Source organism: Seriola lalandi, unplaced genomic scaffold, assembly GCF_002814215.2.
Source record: "Seriola lalandi dorsalis isolate HSWRI2012SDOR001 ecotype SW California unplaced genomic scaffold, Sedor1 jcf7180002054875, whole genome shotgun sequence".
Lineage (NCBI taxonomy): Eukaryota > Metazoa > Chordata > Actinopteri > Carangiformes > Carangidae > Seriola > Seriola lalandi.
In genome coordinates, this window is record NW_019525428.1 from 135115 (window position 1) to 160050 (window position 24936).

Below are 24936 nucleotides of genomic sequence, written 5' to 3' on the forward strand. Positions count from 1 at the left end.
TTTTTTTTTTTTTTTTTTTTTTTTTTTTTTTTTTTCAGTGAAATTGAAATGCAAAAATTATATTTCCTACTATAATCAAAATAATCGTAACATGATTTCATGTTGCTGTTTTATAGAGGCTCTTAAATGCACCTCAGATAAAAGTACATTTTTCAGGCAAAACCCTTAAAAGTGACAAATTTGCAGGTGGTTTTACCTGTAATATTTAATGCTTATTTAATTTTCTGCCATGTTAGAAGCTTGCAGATTTATATCCCTGATAGATTTGATCTCTCATTTCTTTACTAGCAGCTAAACAGTGTAATGCCAGACTAACAGTGGAGTTGATGTCTCTCTGACGTCAGGCTGTGTTCTCGCAGTCAGAGGGGTTGGAGGGAGACGGCAGCAGTGAGACGCAGTACACATACTACCCCGCCACCATCGCAGATGCCACCACTGGCACCATGGTAACCACAGTGCAGGCCTCCGACACACTGCTGGGCCAGACCACACCCACAGGTAATTATTACACATGTATATTTAAGCGTTTGAAGTGTTTATGCACTAACTTCCTGCTCGAGAAATGCAATACAACTACTAATACTACTTTGATTTGATGCTAGCTTTGTAAAATCTAAATACAAGTAGTGGTTGTGAACTTAAAATAATATTGATAATAATTAAATGAGTTAAATGCAGCTTTTTAAACCATTAACCTAATGTAACGTTTAAAACAAACTTTGTAGGAGAAACAAGAGTTTTCTTTTCTTGACACTTTGTGGTGCATGAAATCATAAAGACTTTTACGTTAAGATGCTGCTCTTCTTATTCTCTGCAGCTGACATTAATATTTTGTTTTACAGGGCAGCTCTACGTCATGATGTCACCACAGGAAGTTTTGACGGGATCCAATCAAAGGACAATCGCACCTCGCACTCAGCCATACATAGCGTAATTACATCAACATTTAACAGCTTATAGCAACTGCTGCTTATTATTGAAAGTGATCATCCGGGACATTGACTCTGTTTAACTCTGAGTTTGAATCTGTTTTGTAGAAAGCAAGAGGCTCCTCGGGCTTCCAGAGATGAGAAACGGCGAGCGCAGCACAACGAAGGTTAGCGCTCTCGTCTGATGTGAGAGGTTGAGGATAAAAAAAACTGTATGAATGTTATAAATGATCAAAGTCTTCGTGTTAAATGTCGTTCCAACAGTTGAGCGCCGGCGGAGGGACAAGATCAACAACTGGATTGTGCAGCTGTCGAAGGCCATCCCAGACTGTAATGTTGACTATACCAAGACAGGACAGGTGAGTTCGGCTCAGACTCCGCTCTGTATTTTATAGTTTCAATAAAGAGGAGCCCTGTGAGTATGTTGTGACATCCTGTTTGTGAGCAATTTGTACCCAAAAGGACAAATTTCATCCTTCTGAAGAAGATGTAGAAACGAGGGCGAGTCATTATTATCTCTTTATGCCTCCGGCGACAGTCAGAGCCAGAGGCGCATTGTTTTCAGTTTGTCCGTCCGTCTGTTCCATTCTCGTGGACATGATATCTCAGCACTGCCTTGACTAAACTTCTTCAAATTTGGCAAAAACAATTCACATAGAACTCAGCAATGAACTGATTAGATTTTGGGGTTTCAAAGGTCAAAGGTCAAAGGTCAAGTTCGTGGTGACTTCACAAAATAAAGTTTTGTCCTTGCGAATGCAATAATGCCTTGAGGGAACTTTTTTAAATTTGGCAAAAACGTTCACCTGGACTCAAAGAAAAACTCTAGAAGGTCAAAGGTCACGGTCACAAAGACCTCAAAAACATGGTTTTGGCCTTGTGATTACTTCCAGAACTCCTCAAGGGAATCCTTTCAAATTTTGCATAAATGTCCACTTGGACTCAAGGACAAACTTATTAGACTTCGGTGGTCAAAGGTCAAGGGTCAAGGTCACGATGACTTCAGAAAACACTTTCTTAGCCATTACTCAATACCACAGAGCAACTATGACAAAATCTCACACAAATGGTTCATATTTTATATGATTCTGGATAAACAGGGATGTAACCTTAAACTAGTGGCAGAGGCTTACAACCATGAGGAGGTGATTGTAGTGTCCTGTAACTCCTGAAGTTCTCTCATGTTTTTGTTTCAGAGTAAAGGAGGAATTTTGTCTAAAGCCTGTGAGTACATCAAGGAACTCAGACAGAGCAACATGAAGCTAGGGGAGGACATCAGCACTCTTGATCGTCTCAGGATTGACAACCAGCTACTGAGACAGGAGGTATGTCAGCACGTGTTTCATTGTGAACACCAGCAAACTGATCGAGGTATATTTGAGACCAAAGCTTTAAAGTGTCATTACCAAATTTAAAATGAGAACAGGTTTAATCATTCTCCGCCACGTAACAAGAAAAGGCAGCGATGGAGTGTTTCCCTGAATTTTGTCCAACCTCAACAGTTTGGGTGTCAAACTTTCTACTTCATGATTATAGATTAACTAACATTAAATCTATGATCTCTGCATTGTAGTGAGACAAAATGCATCATTAGATAAAAATTGTGAAAGTGGACATTCAGCCAGGAAACGTACACAGAGAGCACCCAGCCCAGTTATCAGGAGATCAGCGGCTCACCACTGGCAGACCTTTACTGGTCCCAGAGTAGGTGTCACTGAAAATGCAAAGACATGGATGAATTAAAGTCTAATTGATTTTAAGGCTGCAACAGACAATTGTTTTCATTATCAACTAATCTGCCTATAAATCAACTAATTTTTTGGGGCTATAAAGTGTCAGAAAACTGAAAATTTCATCATCTCTGTGAGCCCAGGGCGATCTCAATAGATAAGATGAGATAGGATGTACCTTTATTGATCCCCTGTAGAATTCAAATTGACACAGCAGCACAAAGGGAAAAATCTAATAAAGAAATAAAATAAGAATAGAAACAGAATCTAAATTAGAAATACTAAATACAATAACATATACAAATGTAATGTAATTTACTATAATGTATAAAACCTCAAACTTGAGAAGCTGGAATCAAAATATGTTTGACTTTGTTGCCGGAAAATTGTCTCTAACAGTCGATTGTCAAAATAGTTGCAGATCAGTTTTCTTTTGATGAACTAATCTATTGATTGATTGATTGATTGTTGTAGCCTTAATGTAATTGATTTCCTGGAGCAGAGCCTGTTACAACTTGTAGATATGTTTCTTGGCAAAATTTGTTAAAATTAACCTTTTTTGTTTTTTTAATAAATAATGGTGTTTACTTTTGCCTTCAACCTGGATTTGTCTGTTGAAAGTTGGGATATTACTTATAAAATCAAATGCTGTGAATGTAAACCTATTTCCACAGTTAGACATGACTTAGTTAGTCGCAGAAAGTCATAAGTCAGCTGATTAGTCAGTCTTACTACATTACCACTGTGTTATATTTGTTGCTGTTGCTCAGGTGGAAGACTGGAAGTCCAAGAATCAGATCCTGAGGAACCTGCTGCGACAGCATGGCATTGTGGGATCATCCAGCACAGACCCCCAGTGAGAAGCCTGTTTCCACCGGGTATTAGAAGACAACCACATGTGGGCCAAAAGAGTACTTGAAACATTTTGAGATACTTTATTTGTGATCGTGTGTGCATGTAATAGGGGAAAACAATTGAATATTGTCATTAATATTCAAACCCAGCTTCTTTGCTAAATGACGACCTGTAATATTATCTTTGAAGCTTTTTATGAAATTGAAATCCTTCGCCTGGTGAATCCAACAAAATCATAATAACACAGCGCATCTGAAAAGAGAGGAAAAGATTCAACATCAAGTTCAGTCTGAGAAGTCAAACCGGTTCAGTAAAGCCCTCATTGAATGCCTTCCTCCACCAACATTATGATTGTTCATTAACCTCCAGTACAGTAAGCTCTACAGCGTGGCCAACTTCTCATGTCAGTTTCATTTACTTCATCTCTGCAGTACTTTGCTTCTCTGCATCAAAATTCATTCATGTTAATGTCTCTGAAAAAAAACCCCATCGTATTCATGCTTTGACTTGTTTTCACCTTTTATCAATATCACTTTGATTAGTCAATACCAAGTTTTTCATCCAGTTCATAGTCAAGCTCTTTTTGCTCTGTATTTTTGTATGTTGTTTCATGAAACCTCACTGGGGACAATAATTACATTGCAACAATGTAACTAAGTAAATAAACAGGGGTTGTAAGCATTGCATTAGGTAGGCTATGTACTGTATGTCTTTATAATAAAAATCAAATAATATACTGTATGTTATAAACCACTTTCAGTTGTGTTTATTAAAGTTCGTAAGTTAGTTAAAAAGATGTCGTACTGATTTTTACACACTTTTTATCTTCGATGCCCATTATGTGAAGGTCAACGACTCTACGTGGTCGTAAGTATATGTTTTATTCTGAAGGTTCTTTCCGGAAGTGCGTCTCTTCACTGACGCTGGGAGAATCAAGCTCTCGCAGAAACTAGATATTTCTCAACTGTCGGCTGCTCTTGTCTGTTTGTGTTGATTCAAAGGAGCATCGGGATAAACTTGAGTTGCCGCAGATGATCTGTATCCTGCTGGTGGCCGGACACGGCACCGTCTTAGAGACACAAATTAAGGTACGTAGCATGAAACGTTGCGGCAGAAAGGGTGCAAAGTTCGCGCTAGTCGTGGAGTGGTCGCACACATAACTGCCTCCAAGAACCTGCCACTTTTCTACCGCGTTACTTTTCTAGCTAGCTCGTGTGCTCACAAACCGTTATTTCTGCCATTTACGGAGTCGGAAAGATGCACTCGTGCATCCGGCTTACGCGTCAACTAACGACCCTTCCGTAATTTGCGTAAAATTAAGTTTTTATCATTAGTCCATAGTGGTCTTCACCGCCCCCTACCGAGCGCTGAGGTGCAGTAAATCTTAGGAATTTGAACGGGAGCGTTGTTCGAAAGATGGAAGTTTTGAGTTATTTATACCGAATTATTGAAGGTAATATAACGAATAATGTGGCAACCTTTCGCCTTACGTTATCCCAAAATACAGTTTGAGTTAAATGTCATAATCTAGCAGCAATTGCAAAAACCTAAGACAGTAAATATTCCACGTGTAGACCTCACATAAAATTGTATTAGCTTAGTTTATTTACTTTTGTACAATTTAAAATACACAGGAAATGGCAAAGAAAATAAAAAGTGCTTTATTATTTATTTAAAGCCTCCACCTAAGTATGTTGAAATATCGCTCAATTATAAAGAATACAAAATAAACATACAAGACAATAACGTGACTACATAAAAATGATGCCCATCTAATGTCTTAAAAATATTTAAAATGAAATCAACAGCAATAATAATAATATTAAAATAAGAGCAGAAAATGTGAGAATTACATTATATAGAATGAGCATTGACATAATACAGTAAATCAGCTACAGGGTGTGGAGGCTCATCCTTGATCTTTGGAATATGTTTACTGTATATTACAGGAATACTCATGTAAGTAAACCTTGAGTTTAGTTTCAGTATCACTTATAATATTTGCTTGTAGTAAAAAACATATTAACTAGATTATCATCTTCAATAACAGTATATTTACTGATAAGGTGTGGTTTGTTTGTTGCTGTGGTGATGTGCCATCATCCAGCTGTTTTCCTTTTTCTCTCCCAGAATGATGACACAGGCTTATACAGCCACCTGACTGGGGTACCGAAGGCCTTGCTTCCTGGCACTGGAGGAAAGAAGATCCTTGACTTTTGGTGGGAAACCGTCAACATGTGAGTGACAGTGAAAAGTCTCAGGACTTTTTTTTTCCCCATCCAAAGTCATTATAATCAACCACACAGGTGAATGCCAATGCTAATTAGAGCTCTGACTTCTCTGCAGGCGGCAGTTGTTCACGGAGGTGTATCTGGTCACTAATGCAGACAAGTGAGTACATAACAAACCTATTTATTTAAAGTTCTGACTCTAGAAAGACCCAACTTATAATAATTTGACTATTGAATTTTGTTCTGCTCTGACCAGGTATAAGTACTACGAGCGCTGGGCCACAGCCAATGACTTCCCCGTGAAAAACGTGGTGAACGATGGCAGCACAACGCTGGAGGACCGTCTGGGAGCCGTGGCCGACCTGGAGCTGGCCATACGCAGCCGCAAGCTGCAGGACGACATCATGGTGGTATGATAAATCTGTTGTCCATTCACAAAACTGCTCAGTAAACTCTTGACTGTGTGGAGCGGGTGTACTCTATTGGAACTGAGGACTTCCTGTCTGTGTGAGCAGATTGCAGGTGACATGCTGTGCGCAGACCAGAACTTTGATATCGCTCAGGTTATCCGCTTCTTCAGGTCAAAGGTGAGATTTGCTACCACATAAGTGAACACCAGCGCCTTGTGCTTATTGTATATTCACAAACACACCATCAAACCATACAGTCATAATGTGTGCACAGGATATTTACTAATAAACAGCAGCAGACTGCAGAGTTTAGCCTAAAAATGAATAAATAAAATCCCCTCGTCAGCAGTGTAATTAAGCCTTGTTTAAGTTGTTTAAGTGTTTAAGCCTAATTAAGTCCTGCTCAAACACCAGCAATCTGAACCTAATCAAAATAACAGACATATTTTGCGTGTAAAAGATCAAATAAATGTTTGTTCAGGGCTTTTTGTGTGGAGGTTAATCCATGAACAAGATGCAGTAGCCTGGGTGTTTGTGTCTGTGCTGCAGCCTGGAGAGTTGATCATTTACTACGAGCTGGAGGAAAGTGAGAAAAGCAGCTCCAGAGGCATCGTGGAGGTGTGCCCCGACACCCACAGGTGAGACCAACGACAGAAATATTTCTTTGTGTTATATTCCTGACATTCATTGACATACAGTAAGTCTGATACTTGGCACCAGGTTGCAGATTTGATTTTAATCTATTGTGTTTCATGAATCAGAATAACTCGCTTCTTGGAGAAACCCCAGGACGGGCTGACAGCGTCGCGTCTGGCCAGCGTGGTGTTTTACTGCATTCAGAGGGACACGCTGTCCTACCTGTCTGACCTCCTCAGCCTGCAGCCTCAAGCCACAGACAGGACCTTCGGACAGTTCTGGGTTCGTGAGTGAGAGGAAAGCATCCTATGGTTTTTATTTCATACAGGCAAAATTACACAGGGTGGCTTTTTGATTAATGGTTAACTTAAAGCTCCATATTTTCTTCTTCTGTGTTTTATTTGAAGTGTTGATCCATAAGAAGATATGTTTGTGGTTTTAAGAACCTTAAAACCTTAAAAACCATCTCAGTGTAGTTTTACATCTCCTCTCTCAGGCTTCTCTCTGGAGCACTAATAACAACAGGTCGGTGAGCCAATCAGAAGAGAGGAGGCTCTGAGCCTCTCTTCTGATTGGCTGACTGTTTTCTGAGTGAAAATAGAGCAGATTTCAGGTAAAACACTCAGAGAAACCAGTTCCTGCTGGGTTTGGATGGTGGGTCCAGGTGGGCGGGGCTTGGTGACTGCTTTGTTGTGACATCACAAAGTTCCAGAAGTCCTGACGGCTGGTTTTAAGGCTCAGTTTCTGAATACAGGCTGTGTGCATTTCTCTGTGGACTGAGGCTTTGATACTTTCACAGTATTAATATAGAAGCTAGAGCTGATCTATAATCACACTACACATGGACACAGACCTTTAGACGATATGGGACCTTTAAGTGTTGTTTCAGAGGAAATCATCTCATTTATGTCTTGTTTACTTTACTCTTGAAATTCATTTAACCATAAGTTTTTAAGCAAAATTCCAGTGAGTCACATTTTCCACCAAAATTGTATTAAATTAATTAACTAAAGTAATAACCAGTCACCTTATGGCTCCTCTCTCTTCAGGAGTGGCTCATCAATGAAAAGCAACTTGACGTGTTCGGGATGAAGCTTCCTACTGGTTTCCAGCTAATTGGACAAGTGGTCTGTATCTTTACCTTACACAGCATTTCCTTTGTATATGTACTATTATATTTAACTTGCCAAGCAAGATGTATTGCAGTGTGATGAAGCAGCACTGAGCAGTTTTCAAGTGGAGAAAAGGAAGAGAAAATGTTTGAATATTTTAAAGTTTGAAAGCTGCTGTTACCCAGAAATCACATAATGTGACATCAGCTGCAAACTGGCCACTCAGCTCTTAATTTCTTTCTGCTTTTACTCCGAATGTCTGCTGTCAGTTCAGAGTAATATCCACCATGTTATAGAAGCATTTACATGGAGAAGAATACAGTTTTTAATGGACGCAATCTACCTCAAAATGTGTAAAGCAGCTTCAGTAAACGTGTTGTTTCTGTCTGGCGGGGTGGAAATGATGAATATTACATTAACACCGCAGCTGATATTTGGGGCTTATAGGATCTTTAAATAGGAATATGATGCTGTTCAATAATACAGCTGATAGATCGACATGTACAGTTTATAAAAGTCATGAAATTTCTTCTAACAACATGCTTCCTTCTTGACATCTCAGGGCCTGTCAGACTACACCAGGTGGCTCACCCACTACTCCACCAAGCAACAAGACAATCCTGCTAAACCAATCACATGCAGGTCGTACGCCAGGTAAGAAAACACCGGCTCAAACTGCCGGTTCAGATTACTGTGGTTTTACCGGTTCTCAGAAACGAGACTCTTCTCTCCTTCACAATTCACAACCGAAGCACCTCAAAGTTAAAACGCAGCCTGACACACACTGAAGGGATTGATCCAAATATATGATCGATCGCTCGCAGGGTTGGGTTGATGGGGAATCCCTCAGACGGCTTCAATGGGAAAACCATCGCCATGAGCATCTCCAATTTCTGGGCTGAGGTCACTCTAGTGGAGAGCCAGACTTTGGTAACACACACACACACACACACACACACACACACACCTCTATGCACACACGCATCAAACAGCTTCATCATTGTTATTCTGTTTAAACGTCACGTGCATCTCTCGTAGGTTTTAGTCCCTCATCCGCTCAATGATCCCACGGAGTTTGGAAGTTTGCAGGATCTGTTCTGCATCAGCAGGAAGGAAGGGTGTGTAAACAGCGAGCTTTAATGAGCTGAAATGTTTTTCAGTGTGTCACGTTCGAACTTTAAACCTTTGTGTTGGTCCTTCGCTGCAGGTACCTGGGAGGTCTGCGGCTGCTGCAGGCGACCTGCAAGAAGTTCTACCAGTTCTGCTCCAAACAAGGGTGAGAGGAGCGGCCGAGATGACCCCGAGCTGAATCATTAATCACTGACACCAATGACAAGAGGCTGTGTGACTAGTCAAACATTCAAACTGAGCAAATCTTGGTGGTGAAACAGTGTTTAGCACAGGCTCTGTTCATATTCATCACCATGGATACCGCTTTAAATCTGTCCTCATCGTCCAGGGCGTTTCTTCAAATTGAAGATACAGTAGTTATGAAAATTTCAAAATTTTATTGATGTAAAAGTGCAGAAATATTCTCAGCTAAATTTACTTAAAGTAAATGTAGTGTAGAAAGAAACATTTTAACAGTGTTGAATATAATATATATAAGATTATTGGACTGTTGGACTTACTGTACATGGGCAGTTCATGAGATGAATTGTCCACATGACTTTTAGTAAATCCCATAATGCATCGAGAGATTTACTTTCATTTTTTTTACTTGTTTTATTCTCACTGTGTCTCTTTCACTGCTGATGTTCATGTAACGCCTGATTTTTACTCTTTCCTGCAGAATTGCTCTGACAAAGCAGAACTTCACGCTGAAGTACGACACCAACATTCCTCGGCAGGTGGTGAGGACTCGTTCAAATACTTGTTTTCTCACAGTGAAAGCTCGACAGTTCACAGCAGCACAACAGTGTGAAGTGTTCAAATATAAAAGCAAATAGTGTGCGAGTATAATGACCCTTCACATAAAACAAGTCTTTGTCTCTGTTTTAAGGGCCTGGCTGGAAGCAGGTAAATAGTTCTGACCTCTGTATTATAATGTTTTTATTTATTGTTTGTAAATTTGACTGAATTTCAAACATAGTAATTATAGTAAATAGTATAGTAGAAAATCAGGAAACCAAAAAAAACACAATTCCAAGGTTGCAGTTTAAATGTATTTCCAACTTTTCATTTAATAACTTCTTCTCTTTTGTGCAGTGCCATAGTCTCAGCTACTCTGAAGTGTCTCATGAAGTTCTACAACATCACAGACAATGTAAGGATGTTAATAATTTACCATGATGATGGTGTTTCTTATTCATTTTTCCATCTGTCTTTTACTTCTTCTCTAATCTGCTGATGTTTAAATGATTCACTCCTGGTCTGTGTTAGAAATCAGCAGTGTAGAGACCTTACTGGTCGTATTAGTGATAATCTTATTAGTTTACAACCACTACACTGATGTTTCAGAATCCACATATAGTTTATCGATAAGCGTATGAAGGACAAAAGAATGACACAAGTATAAATAAATAAATAAATAAGTGCAGAAATAAATAATTGAATACATAAATAAATGCAAAATAAATACTTTTTGGTCATGAAAATTCTTTTTGTATTCCTGAAGAACACATTAACTTTTGTGTCTAAATATGAAAACCTTTTTTAAAAGTGACAGAAATTAGGAATAAATTTAAAAGTCTTACCTGAAGAAAAACAGAAGATATTAAAAATGACAGTTTTACTCTCCAGGATCTTCCAAAACCTGTCCGAGCCAACTTCATCCTCAACGTGGAGACGGATGAACTTTTCATTACTGCTGGTTTGCAGGACAGAGTTGTTCAGGTCAGTAATATAATAGATTTTCACAAACTGTAACCACCGCACAACATTTTCTTTTTACACCTTCAGTAACTGGCTGTGATTGTCCCCTTACCTTTGCAGGTGTATGAAGGTTTAATCTACATGGATTTCAGCAAGAAGCTCATGGAGGAGCAGGGCTATGGTAGTGAAGTCTCTGTTAGTAGATACTAAATCAATGATACGTTATTCTTGTTTCTAAAGGGTGTATGTTTTCCATTCTCAGGGAATTATGTTTCCATGGAGATGAGTAGCCTTCCACTGTTCTGGCTCGCCTACCTGAGCGACCCCAGTGACTCTGGACGGATCCACAGCAACGTGCGACAGCGCTGGCTCAACGGTACCTCCTAAACATTACATTGGGTGTTTTTGAAAGGAGAGGATTATTAGTCATATTTGTGATGGTGAACTTTGTCAACATGGATGGTGAAATATGTCAACAGCTAATGGACGGATTGACTTCATCTGTCTCTCCACAGGGGAGCCTCTGGTCGTTGACGCCATGACGTCTTTTGCTGAGCTAACTGATCAAGCCAGGTTGGTTTGGTAGATGTAGACTGCTGATCAAGAATTAATGCAATAAATAGCAGTGGAGGTTTTGTCACATACAGTCTCAAGGTGGCGGTGGGCTTTCTGAATTTCGGGGACAATCTCAATGAACGTGAATGTCGCTGACTGACTGAGTGATTAAGTTGCAGCATCAGCTGATTGTTGGGAGTTTCCACATTGATCGAAATGATTCGGTGCGAGCACAAGCAGTGTTGCCAACTTAACGCCTTCGTCACTACATTAACTGACTTTTCTGACCTCTGTAGCGACTTTTCTTTCCCCCCAAAAAGCACCTAGTGACAAATCCAGCAAATCGTCAGTGCGAGGTTGTGCTTTCCCTCCGCAGGCACACCTCTCCTTTGTGTTGACCCACAGTAGCTGACGTGAATAAGCTTCTAGCTTCCCCTCTGAATTATCATTTTACAAGTAAATACAACTGAAGTCACAGCTCAGTCTTTGTCTTTAACTGATGTGTTTGGTGATTTTGTCAGACGACGTTGCGGTTATAAAAATGAGGATTTTAGCAGATGAAGAGCAGCGGCTGGTTAATACTGTATATGTGGGCGTGAAGGGCTGAAAGCGGCTGACACCAGGCTGAATGCAAATACAACGTGGTCCAGCCTTATACTAGGTTTTGACGTGGCCTTGTAGCCTTTGTTATTGCATGTCAGAAGGTCAGAACATTACAGGTGAAACTGATGGTGTTTTCCCTTCAGGACAGCTCTGCAGCACAGAGACTGGAGCCGCCTGGCACAACTGATGGACCAGAACTTTGAGCTGAGGAGGTGAACTGTACATTTTGATTTGAGGCATTCGTATTATGGTTACACTCACAGCTAAAGCAACAACACATCCCACAGATCTGTCTACACTGACGACTGTCTGGGTCCTGGGAATCTCAAGATGGTTCATCTGGCGAGGAAGGTGTGTGCTCAGAGATTCCTGTACCTGCAAGGAGCAGAGCATGTTTTATTAACCAGTGTTTTTTCTCCATCTCCCTCTGTGTGCGCCTGCAGGAGTGTTTTCTGTTTATGCATTCATAAGGTCTCTGCTGTTTCTTGCAGTTTGGCTCAGCAGTGAAGTTGCCAGGCAGCGGGGGAGCTGTGGTGGGTCTCTGTCTGGACCAGGCGAGACTGGTGAGCTGACATTCCCGTATCTACGCCCAGTCTGAGGCCGCGGGGTGGGAGCTGAATATTCGTTTTGACATACCTGTGTTGTGGCTGCGCACTCATGGGACGGACAGTTGGACAGTTTCCGTCCGAATGGACAGGCTGCAGATGATTGTGTTGTGTGGGATTTCAAAATGTACTTAATTCTAGTATTATCTATTTTGAAAATAATAATAATTTGCAACTGAGTCTCATAGAAGGCTTTAAATGGATCATAAAGTAATACAATAAAAAAAGAATGAAAAATAAATAAACAAATGTTGGACAGGTGTGATATACACTATTCATCTTTCCCATAAATTTGTCCTGTAGCAGTCGAATATAAAAAGTAATTCTTTTTATCCTAAAGATTTCATATACAATGTCAATTTAATGGTCCACTGTAGGTATTTCTGGTTTATAATCTTTCTAGTGCTGCCTTTCCAGATTCTGAAATAAATCTCCAGTCACTAGTTCAAATGTTCACCTGGAGCACTTTTGGCAGAACTTTACGGACATGACCAGAAAGTAGAGAAGCTACACTGTCCGCAGCTGATTCAAATATATTCTACCCCATACTTTGGTTATGGCAAAAATTTCCATCTGTAAAACTTTAATATCAAAAGTTACTTCTCTTTTCAACCAAATGGAGAAAAAGCAGCTGTAAAGTTTCATTTTCTTGTCATTTTTTAACTTGCTTTATTAAAAATTAAGCTGTTCTGAGTTGTAAATTCTGTATTAGTTTGTGTGTATTCATGCACCTGTCTGATACTGTTTGTGTTTGTTCCACTAGGTGGAGATGAGACAAGCTTTCCAGCAGGCAGGCTGTGTCTTCTGTGTCATCGCACCATACAACCCATCTGCCAGCGCTGTTGGTGGCCAAGACTAACCTCATACCAGCCCTCAAAGCCAACTCACGGCACAGTGTGGCCCTCAGTGTGCCTCGCAGAGCCCCAGTGTCATTTCATAGAGTTTACTATCAGTAAAATTGCCAGAAAAGATCATGATCAGTTCTGAAATGATCTGAAAACCATAAATGACCATCAGGGTTTCTATCAGGACTTTGATAATTTACTTGATTTACTAAATTGACTAAATGATAATAGTTAAAACCAGGTCCCAAGAAAATCAGTGAATGTCAGATTTGCAAATAATCATTATAATTAGGTGTGGCGAGCTGAGCCCTTGTGTCAAATTTATTATGCACAACAATGTAAAAATTATGTAATTATCTTTCTACATGTGATACAATTGTATAGACTTAATACCATTATTATTATAATTATATAATGAATGTAATTTTTGTACACAAATTAAAAAGCAACTTCTATCCCATAGTGTTTTGTCATATGTATATGAATATTGTGTAGTAGTCTATTAAAAAGAATAAATAGATATTACACACACTCACAGTATAGTTGAGGGTAAACTCATCAGCTCAAACTTAAAATTACATGTAAATCCCATCTATTATATTCTGTTCTGTACTGTTCCTCTGTATAAACCCAGAGAGCGGATCTAATTTGCTGTTTCTTCCAGTGGGCGGAGTAGCAGGGATCTGCCTGGCCGCGCGGCGCTGCTCTCCGCTCCGCTCAGTGTCGTTGCCGTTACCCGTCCACTCATGCGGACCCCGCTGAAGCTGATGGACTAGCCGGAGGTCTGGTGGCTGGCGGACTGTATTGGGCTTATAGCGGACTGTGGGTGACCCGGCGGGACCATGGCTGCCAAAGAGGACCTGTACAGTAAAATCCTCCCGCGGAGGCTCCGGCAGAACCGGTCGGGCTCAGTGAAATGTGGCTCCAACCTTGATGTGCTGTTATCCATGGGCTTCCCCAGACCAAGGGCGTAAGTAGCCGGACCTGAACACTGTGTGTGTGTCCGTGTGTGTGTGTGTGTGTGTGTGTGTGTGTGTGTGTAGATTAGAAGCGTGTCAGAGGTCGTACGGAGACCTGACGGGGACATGGCCGGTGTCTGAGCTCAGAGTAACGGTTATTCATGAGAGTTAACGGACGGGTCAGACGCAGCATCCCTCCGCACGCGCCGTGTCTCCGTAACGGTTCGCACGGGGCGCAGCTAGCTGGTACTCCCGGTCCACAACAACACACATCCGAGGAGCTGAACAGAGTCGAGCATTAAGAGTTAGATATTTTTTTATTAAAAGTAGAATAAAGTCGGGTTTAACCGAATAAGGAGCTATTGTGGAGCTAAACACAATTAGCAAGAATAAAAGTTAACAGAAGTGAAACGTTAGCATCAAATACAAGAAAAACGCACATTTCACTATATTTTACTTTTTTAAAATACCCTTTACCTTAGTTTAAGTTGTCGCTCTCGTGTTAAAGCTTAATTTAAAAAATACTTTTTATTTAAGTAAATGTTTTTTTTTGCTCATTTTTGTGAAATCTGCCGTAAATAGGCAACTTATGTCATATTTCAGCCATGTTCCTGAGGAGCTATCATACATGAAGAAAACTGGAGTCAGGAGTCATGAAGTCATGACTCTGAGTGTGTGTGTGTGTGTGTGTGTGTGTGTGTGTGTGTGTGAGGAGGAGGGCGGGGGGGGGATCACCCTGTGTCCTCCTCTGTTTCTGAATGGAGGGACTGTCTTTGACTTGGCCCGATCAGTGAGTTCATATCTGTCCTGTCGGCTACAGGCTCTCACTGTAAACACAACACTACTGTCTACTGTAAATCACCAGCAGCAGTTTACACTCACTTTACACTCAGTACCAGAATTTATTCAATTAGCAGGATTTAGCATTTTCATGCTAGGCAGTTGTTGGTGATATGTTCACAAACTTTTTATGTTGTTGAGGAAGGAAGTAGAGATGCTAAAGAGCACTAGCCGTGCTAGCACAGGATGCTGGGCACTATTTATAGATTGAATGTCATTTTGTGTTTAAATCATATCTGTTGTCACGTAACTTGCTAATGTTAACTACCTAGCTGTTGAAAAGGTGATATTTGTAAGTTTTGCTCTTGCTACGTAGCTAACGTTAGCAATAGCTGCTGTTACTTACCAGTCTAGAGGAAACGGTGCAAGTTCAGCATCAAACTTTATTCCTTTGCTCGCCGAGAACTGTTTCCAACATTTGAAAGAAAATCTCTGGTTTGCTTGTATTTCTATCAGTTATTGACCATTTCATACTTAGTTATATGTAGGTTTTGCTATTGCTACACGCTAAAGTTAGCATTAACAGCTATTTACTTAACAGTTGAGAGGAAAAGTTACACGTTTGGTGTCAAAATCTATTTTTATCACTTCTTTTCCTCGACTGAAGTTAGCATGCTAACCAGCTAGCGCAGGTCTGGCCGGCCTGTCTTTTCACTTTCCGATACCGAGTCACTGCGGCATTGAGTTTTGACATATGTCCATATGAAGTTAATATTGCAAACTTGATAGGAAACAATTACACATCCAGCAGATACAGAGCAACAATAATATCTATTCAGAGCGATCAAAATCCATATTTACTTTTCTTTTTTCTTTGTTTATCCAGCGCATGTGAAGCACTTAGCAGCTAAACACCTGGATATTTATCTCGGTGTTTAGCTGCTAAATGCTTTGCAATGTTCACTGGCTAACCGTTAACTTGGTCTGCCGTTTGATGCAAGATAAACTTTGTGGAGCTGAGCTGAACTGCGCGGTCAGGTTATAATTATCTATTAAATTGTAACTATGAGCAACCCCTTTCATATTACACATCACGTCATTTGATCCACTGATATTATAAAAAATACTGATGACTGCAGCTTTAAAGAAAGATTAGAACTACAGAAGAAAGACTGTTATTTATTCATTAGTCATTAAACTCAGCTAATCTTTACCTACTGTATGCTTACTAGCATCTGTAACAATTAGTACTAAAAATCCAACCAATAATATAATGACCAACAATTATTTTAATTATTGATTAAACTGCTAATATTTCAAAATAGGTGCGGTTATTTTTCTCTCGATGAACTTATCAATTGTTGGACCAATTGTTAGTACTATTACTCTTTATATTACTTTTCATTTGGTAGAATTAAAGAATAAACATCGAAATCTCTGATGGACGAACTATGTATTGGCTGTGCTGTGTCTAATTTGACACAGATATATCTTTGGCATTTCTGCACTGTAGTTTCTTGTTATCAATCCCCTGGCATATACAACAATATTGATATTTCCACAAAAAGCTAATATTAGCAAACCGATTGATCGGTCAGACTCATAATATGTATTCTGTCCATGTGATTTGCACTGCATTTCTCATTAATCATCCAGAATCTTGGCTTTTCTTCTTCTTCTTCTTTTTAATCTTCTTCTGATTATTATTGTTATGATTATTATTATTATTATCATGTTTTTACCTCTACTTCTTAGTCTAAACAAACCTTAAATGTAAAAAACATCACTTCCTGTGTACCAGAGGATTTTCCAAGGAATGACCTCTCTGACTCTAGTTGGTCAAAACAGCAGATGGAAAACCTTTTATAACTCCTCTGTGGTAGAATCAGTATTGTGTCATATTAATTAGTGAAAGTGTCCAAACCTATTTTTGTCCATATTATGTGAAGTCAGGGGGGGAAATCTCGCCGGACTTCTCTGTTTTCAGTTCATTCACGCACCATTGGGAGTCTTTCCACCCCTTTCACCCAGACAGATGTCACACGTCAGGAGGGTTTCAGTAAGTGTTTGCGAGTGTGTATGTCAGAGGAAGTGTGCTGTGGTTTGCTGAATGGACACAGCAGACGATGACAGGCCCCCAGGCAGGCATTGCTGGCCTAGAACACACTCCCTGAGGGAAGCCACAACCTCTTTTATATCAGCCCCTGACTGCCTGGCCTGGACACGACCACTTATTAATTCCCTTTCTCTTTCTGTCTGCCTCTCCTCCCTCCCTCTTTTTTCTGTCTAGAGCTTGACCCACTAAATTTCCTGACCAACTTCAGGTGTCCTGGTTCTGTTGTAAAAGGATTATTTATGTGTAGAAAGATTACATTTATCTGCTGCTGGTAGTCAGGCCATTGTTTTGGTTTGGGGGCATCCCCCACATGGCTCCCAGTGTTCACACAATAGAGATTAGATACACACTGGCTTTATATAATAGAGTGTAGTGAAATCAGTACAGGAGGATATACAAACAGTTGTTTTTACTTTGGCAAATTCAGAGCTTGGGGTGTTAAAAAAGTATTGATAGAACTAAGAATTTTGAAGCTGAATAGTTTTTGAGTATTGACCAAATTGTGTGCATAGCATCGATAATTGAAAAGTACCATTGAGAGTTGGCATTGAGCGCTTGTTTAGATAAACTTTTTAAAACTTATTTTGATGTTTCCCATTCAATCTAAGGGAAACTTTTCCAACTATATTTTATCAAGGCAAAGTTCTTTAACACTCAGGCTTCTTAATATTAACGTTTTCTGCAAGCTTCACATTTTGCCAGTTCTTCATGAGGCTTGTTTGTTCACTGTTTACGGTAAATTTACTATTTCTTCCAAAAAAACACACATAAATTAATGATGCACTTACAAACACATTACAATGATACATTAAAAAAATCCAAGATAAATCTCATTGAATTAAACATGGCTACCTTAAAAAAGACACTGACAACATGACATATGACAACTTAACGTTAAAGATACAGAACAATAAATATATACAATATATATAATTTATGACTCCCAAAAAGCATTGCAACATGAACTATGAACGCTAATGAAAAACTATAATGAAAAAGTATTGTTTACGTATATGATACATATTAAACATTACGTTACATTACTATTGCTATTATTATTAACAGTTGATATTTCCATCATCTTGGAACCAGGAAATGACTGTACATCAACTCCAGGTTGAATCACTCTGAAAACAAAATCGATTGCACACATTATTCTTCCCCCCGGAGAGAAAAGCTTCCAGCAAGTCACAGGGTGCATCATCCCTGACTTTGTAAATGACAGTCTTGTGCATGTCAGCTAACTCTTAATGTAACGATCAATTATACATGAAACAAAGAGTCATGCTTGTTTTTACAAGAATAGTCTGACCAGGCTGCTTAAACATCTCTGCATGACATGCACAGAGAGATGAGTGTGTGCGTCATTGGGAACTAACAAGAAAGCTCAGTTAGCATCAGATCCAAGATTCACACATTATTCTTCTCTTCAGAGAGATGCCCTAAAGGATGCCAATATCTCTCTTTCTTTGTACTCATAAACTCTTGTGTTTGACTAGTTCAAATCTGATTTAAGTTCTCACTCTTAAAGACCCTTTTCTTCCAAAGTAAGAACAGATTTGGAACATTTCAGAAGTTTAAGATTCATTTGCATTGTGGTCCTTGTTGTAAAGTAGAGACACATACTTGCAGATAAAGATAATGTTATGGAGATCGAAGCAGAAGCACTTCGAAGCACATTTATTTCCATAAATCGAATCAGAATACATTAAAGGGGCTTTTTGTAAGTTTTGCTATTGCTACATAGCCAACATTAGTATTAGCAGCTGTTTACTTACCAGTACTGCCAAGAGCTTTAGCCTTCGTTGCGTTTACAATACAAGAGGCTATAATACGTCCTCTGAGCAGTGCTACATCTTCAGGTTAGACTGAAGACTGAAAATGCTAAAGTGACTCGGTATCAGAAAGTGATGAGATGAGCTGATCAGACTGGAGCTAGCTAGTTAGCATGCTAACTTCAGTAGAAGAAAAGAAGTGATAAAAATAGATTTTGATATCGTACTCGTAACGTTTCTTCTACAGTTGTAAGTAAACAGCTGTTAATGCTAACGTTAGCTGTATAGCAATAGCAAAACTTACATGTAGCTCCTCTAATTAAATATAGGAAATAGTCAATCGGTAGTGTTAGTGAGTGATGCTGAATGCACTGTGGATGGATATGGCCAGGTGCACCCAGTTGCAGAAATGTTTACTCCACCTAAGGGAGACACAAAACACAAACAGCAGCCAAGGACAAGACACAACCCTTGAGGCCATGGCAGAGCCAGAGGGCCGTCACAGTGAGCAGCATGTTAGCAGCAGCAGCAGCAGCAGCTCCAGTTCTGTGTGTTTCTACACAAGAGCAGTTCAGACACAGTATTGAGCTGAATGTGAGGTTGGAAGAGCTCAGAGCTCAATGCACAGTCTCTGTAGTTACACATATAAAATGCAAGGAAATAGATTTGGAGCATAAAGATACGCTTTGGGTCGGGGTTACGAGCGTAGAGTGCGAGCAAAATTTGAGCAAGAGGAGAAATAAGAGGATAGTGTTTGTTCTGTCCGACGTGCAGGCTGAACAGTGCGGCTGAAACATCTTCTGTATAGACACATCATGAGTTTAGGATATGGATGTTTAACATTACGTGCACAGACTGGTGCAGTTAGCTTCTGCTAGGAGGATAGCTGAAAAGGCTGATGCTGCATGTCTTTAGTTGCCAGTGTTTTCAAGTAAGCTAGCTAGCTGCACAGCTTTCTCAGTTGCTCCATTATGATTAAATGTTTTCTAGGACTTAATAAAATATTAGGAGTTAAAAATAATATGAATCATTGAATTATAAATAAAAGAGTAAACTAAATTAAAATGAAAACACATTTTTAAGTGATTGGAGGTTAAAGGTAAACTATAACACTTATCTAATTAATGTTTTCACTGTCCATTTGAACTTATTTAACTAACAAAATAATTAATTCTTGGCTTCAGTTATTTTTGACTTGACTGATGAACTTGTAATACATTTTCTCTGTTTTAGGACTCCTAATTGAATCATTAAAAAAGGAGTAAATGCTTCAGATTTTTAAGCTAAAGCTCTAAATCACTCCAAACATCATGCACATCTTCGCATCTTGACAACACAAACTTTTACACAAATCCTCAGTCTCCAATTACAGTTTTTTGTTACTCGGTCTTGTAGCCAGTATTTCTTCCTCCACTCCACATCCACTGTACCCACAGCTGTCTCATCTCAGTATTTTGAGATGTAAAGTTTTAGTTGTAGCTCAATAATTAAAGTTAGTTCTCTGTTTAAAACTGTGTCATCTTCTCTTGTACCCCCACCAGAGTAGTTGACATCCAAAAGATGTTTCATAACACTAAACAAAATATGCCTTATAGCACTTCTAAAATGGGACTGAAGTCACATTGTAGTGTGTCGCATAGATGTGCCAACACAGTATTTACTCATTTCAAAGTTGGGATACTGATTAGTTGGCCTTAATTTAGGTCGACATGTCAGTAAGATTTAAGTTCTTAAGTTCCGTCAGATGGACTCCCACTCACTTCCTGTGTAGATAACATGTTTTTTTTTGTTGTTTTTTTTTACTATACTGGTCATAAAATTGAAAGGTACATTCGAAAACAGAGATATAGAGAGATAAACGCTCAACCTATCTGCATGTACTGTGCTGTATTTGCACTATACGCCTTCTCAGTGGCCATTTGATGTATTTTCTACCCTTTCACAACAGCTGTCAGCATAGGAAATGTGTTTTCTGTGCAGCTCAGCTCGAGTGTTTCATATTTGCTGATCTGAAGGAGGAAAGGAAAATGTTTACGTACAGTATGTGGGTTCAAGTCCGCTACATCTGTGAGAGCTGCGTACGGTATATCCCAGCTATGGGGGCCTGTGAAGTGCTGTTGAGTTGGTAACTCTCATGAATTATTGAGTCACTTCCTTGTTTTTTTATCCCAGTATCTTTGAAATGCAGATGAACATGAGCTTATTCTGAAGATTTCCATTCTGCCTTCACAAATTGGTTTCAGCACTTTGGGACTATTTGAAGAAGACGATATATCCATTATTACATTTGATGTGTCATCATTATATGTCTGCATCAGTGGGGAGCCTTTAACAAGGTCATATAAATGTCATTAGTCTCCTTCCTGAAATAGGAGAGGTGCATCTCTGTCTGGATATAGCTGCTGTCGTTCACTGGTGCAGCTCCACTGCAGCTTGGTGATCATATCATGGTTCATTTGAAGCTCTGTCCGGAAGCAGGGAAACAGACAGCACTATCAGATTATGAGGCCATTGTCTCCACTCAAGTATCTCACCGTGGTCGTATGAAATTCAAGGTAGTGCAACTGGCTCGGTTCAGACAGGTCCGTGCTACAAATGACCCACAAACAAATGTTTTCCCTAAAAAAAAAACCCATTTTGTTTAAAAGCGTCTTCTGCTGCCTTATTTTACCGCAGGCTTCCCACGTGTCCTGGAAAACCTGGAAAACAGTTGACCAGTTTTCCAGTCATGGAAAACACATTGAAAATGACAGAAAAAGTAAAATATCCTGGGAAATTTTTTCAAGATTCTCATATTTTCGGGGAAAGTTCGTATTGACGTTCAAACGGTAGACTAGCTTATGGACGACAGTAGTTTGAAAAGGCTGTTATCGGAGTCACATCACATGCTGCAGGATGATTTGCTTAAGTATTAAATATTCATAAATAGTTACAAATAAACAGCAGTTAGTAATATTATTCATGTAAGGGCATTTTGATAATACTGGGACACGCAAACTCTTCATAATGTTTTTTGAATGTAAAAGCAGGTTTTCAAGGCAGCTACTAGTTATTTATTCATTTATTTATTTATTTATAGTGGTTTTAGAGTGAGGAGTCAGTTGAACTTTATGTGAAAAAAAAATAGTCAAAACTGACTTAAAATGGTTAATAACTCGCAGCCTTTTGCGAGTTTAATAGAGAAAATATTCATCTGCCAAATTCTTGCACAAGTTTCCGTCCAAATGTAGCCTGAATTTGAAACGACTTTTCGGAAGATCCTCGGAGGAAAATGCAGATTAATGTGCGATTCTATCCACTGATGTTAAACAAATATTAGGAGATAGATGCATCAAGATACAGTAAAGTGCTGATGGTGTTAATTCTCGCATTGACTATTTAACCATTGCAGAAGAAGACTTTATGTAAAGAGGGTTCGGTCAAACTTCAGATGATTCATGTTTATGTCGTGTATTAAGGTGAGGACGGTTTCCTCATCACTCGACACACATCTGATGTTTTTCATCTGCTGCTGTTTTCCGTCTCTTCACTGGACATTTAAATCACACGCTTCTTGTACACCATGATTAATTCACCAACTCTGTTTCCGTTGGACTTTATGCCATTTTGTTTTTATCAACACATCAACGTTTCCACTTCAGACAAGCATCAAAACGTTTTGAATTTCTTGTGTTTCCACCCTCTCGTGTTTCGCAATTAAAATTGCTCATTAAAGCAGGTGGATGGAAACAACATACATGACACATAGTGAGTGTTTTATTCCATTGCCCCCAGGTCTGAAATAGAAAATATTACTCTTAGTGTGTACTGTTAGCATTAGTAAATGCTAGTGGAGACTGATGCTGTGCTGCTGTCAGATTTTTATTACCAGCTCCATGTATCTGTCTAACCTCTGAAAGCAGCTCCCAGGACAGCTGCCTTCCCGCCTACAGTTGCTGAGCCAGCAGCAGGTTTCATTTAGGCCTGGAGGCTGCTGGGATTGACAGCTGTCCTCTGCCTCCCTCTGCAAACCCCCCAACCACAACACAACCCACCACCAACGTCTCACTGCTTCTTTTTCGCTCAGCTCAGTACTTTGATAAAGGTTAACACTTACAATAAATTACCACTAAAAGGCACCACAGTCTTAAAAGTGCTTACCTCCGACAGACAGCTGCTTAATGTAAATGAAGAAAACTAAGAAAAGGCAATAAAACAGGCTTTTCATATGACTAAAAAGTAATATACAGACAATCTTCAGCAATATAAGCAATACACTCAAACCATATCACAATAAAATGCTAAATTAATCATAATCACTCTTTATGATACTATAATATTCTACACTATAATAATGTAAAGCAGTTTGCAAATTGAGATTATGTATATAAACGGGTGTTATTCAAAATTAAGTCACACATTGTGTTAAAGGTCTCATATAGTCTAAAGGTCTCTGGACTTCCTGTAACTTTGTGATGTCACAACAAAGCAGTCACTGCTCTCAGCCACACCCAAGCCTCGCCCATCTGAAGCCACCATCCAGCATTTGCAGGATGTGGTTTCTTTGAGTGTTTTACCTGAAATCTGATATATTTTTATTCAATTGCTCAGAAAACAGTCAGCCAATCAGAAGAGAGGCTCAGAGCCTCCTCTCTTTTATATATATATATATATATATATTCTTATGGATAAACACTTCAAATAAAACACAGGAAAAGTTTAAATATGGAGCTTTAATGTCACAAACGGACAAAGTGTTTGAATGAGGATCCACCACTGCTAAGATTTGATTCTCAATAGACTCAAATGGACGTTCTGTGTTCGTGTCCTTCTCACTCGGTGTGTTAGTCAGAGACAAACGGGCTGAGTAAGGATCAGTGTTTAAAGACTGCAGCACACGGGGAACTGGGTTTTACTAATTCTACATAAATAGGGAAAATTGTTAAAATAGATAAATCTGCTTCGTGTGCACATCACACATCATCGAAGCAGCTGGAGCTGGTCCAAGATGAAAACTATTCTTCTAGTCAGGTAGCCGCTGTACCGTCGTCATCTGCTGCAGTGGACGGTCTAGATTTCAGAAATGATTATAAAATCAATATGCAGAGAAATAAAAATGACAGAATGAAATGTTGCAGTCGGCCTGCAGTGTAAAAAGTTGTGCATTACAAATGATACTGAAGGGAAGTTGTACCACAGTCAGCCTGAACTGAACTGAACCCAAGTAAGATCACACAACAGTTCTACTTGAACAGTTTCAGGAGCTAAATAATGTGCTGTGGCTGTTTAGGACAGGAACGTACAGCTGTTCAATATCTTGTTATAACTGTGAGGAAAAAAGGTTATAGGTAATAAACACAGCTGTAGTTGTTCATAACTTTATCACTTAATAAGATGAAACTTTCATTGTATAATCAGCATTTTATTGTCATGGCAGACCAAGTCATTTATTCTTAACAAGAAACATTTCTTTTTATAGCAAGATAAGTTTATATATGTATTTATTTATTTTAGCGAGAAACTAGTGTGTGTTTCTATAACGTGTAAAAGATCCTGTCAAAGCAAACACTGTAGCACTTTTTCCAATCAATAATCAACTGAACTGAGGGGATTGTGTATCTGTTATTCTATCTAACTCTAACACTACCTTGGTTATTGACTTTTCAGTGTTGGCATGACCTTGAGTTTAGTTTAGTTCTCAGTGCCAAGTTAAACCTGCTGGGATTTCCCTCCTGATAGAGCACTTAATCCAGGACTCAGGCTCGTATTCATGCAGCATTAGGGTTTCCCTTCAGCTGATTGATGACACATAACACAACCTCTAAGATTCGTTCTTGTCTAGAGCCCCTTACCTTTTATATGTCTGAGGCCAATACAGTCTACAGGTTGCAGTAATACCAGAATCTCACTATGTCTCACACTGAGCACGAGGTAAAACCTCATGTAAATTTGTAAATGACTCATTGACAATTTGTTTGATATAGACTTCAGTATCTTCACGT

The 24936-nt window shown here is 39.2% G+C and overlaps 3 protein-coding genes across 10 annotated transcripts in view; all 3 read left to right on the forward strand.

Annotated features, from left to right (window-relative positions):
* The window catches only part of usf1 (upstream transcription factor 1), a 7965-nt gene extending 3701 nt beyond the window's left edge, over window positions 1–4264 (forward strand). For 4 of the 5 annotated variants that reach the window (XM_087179883.1, XM_023428458.2, XM_087179884.1 and 1 more), the window contains exons 6-11: window positions 345–498; window positions 843–930; window positions 1038–1096; window positions 1194–1288; window positions 2126–2254; window positions 3430–4264. In XM_087179883.1, coding sequence (XP_087036009.1) covers window positions 345–498; window positions 843–930; window positions 1038–1096; window positions 1194–1288; window positions 2126–2254; window positions 3430–3519 — 615 coding nt within the window. In that variant the 3' untranslated portion in view covers window positions 3520–4264. The remainder of the gene's footprint in view (window positions 1–344; window positions 499–842; window positions 931–1037; window positions 1097–1193; window positions 1289–2125; window positions 2255–3429) is intronic. The other variant, XM_087179885.1, reaches the window with a different exon arrangement.
* Window positions 4265–4425: 161 nt separating this feature from the next.
* Window positions 4426–13780, forward strand: gkup (glucuronokinase with putative uridyl pyrophosphorylase). The gene is made up of 23 exons (XM_023428453.2): window positions 4426–4602; window positions 5645–5751; window positions 5861–5905; window positions 6002–6155; window positions 6261–6332; window positions 6705–6793; window positions 6917–7073; window positions 7841–7918; window positions 8466–8557; window positions 8728–8833; window positions 8942–9021; window positions 9111–9179; window positions 9696–9756; window positions 9906–9922; window positions 10112–10169; window positions 10646–10738; window positions 10838–10898; window positions 10980–11093; window positions 11233–11290; window positions 12019–12087; window positions 12163–12226; window positions 12367–12438; window positions 13244–13780. Exons 1-23 carry the CDS (start codon window positions 4546–4548, stop codon window positions 13337–13339), a joined length of 1869 nt encoding a protein of 622 aa, XP_023284221.1. The 5' UTR covers window positions 4426–4545; the 3' UTR covers window positions 13340–13780.
* Window positions 13781–13913: 133 nt separating this feature from the next.
* The window catches only part of ubash3bb (ubiquitin associated and SH3 domain containing Bb), a 51174-nt gene continuing 40151 nt past the window's right edge, over window positions 13914–24936 (forward strand). For all 4 annotated transcript variants that reach the window (XM_023428449.2, XM_023428450.2, XM_023428451.2 and 1 more), the window contains exon 1: window positions 13914–14295. In XM_023428449.2, the coding sequence (XP_023284217.1) occupies window positions 14168–14295 (128 nt within the window). In that variant the 5' untranslated portion in view covers window positions 13914–14167. The remainder of the gene's footprint in view (window positions 14296–24936) is intronic.

Bases quoted from the DNA above. Each gene is read 5' to 3' on its own strand.
- gkup (XM_023428453.2), top strand. From the start codon at position 4,546: ATGATCTGTATCCTGCTGGTGGCCGGACACGGCACCGTCTTAGAGACA. The intron at 5,906-6,001 runs GTGAGTACATAA...TGCTCTGACCAG, and splicing joins CTGGTCACTAATGCAGACAA to GTATAAGTACTACGAGCGCT. The intron at 8,558-8,727 runs GTAAGAAAACAC...GATCGCTCGCAG, and splicing joins ACATGCAGGTCGTACGCCAG to GGTTGGGTTGATGGGGAATC.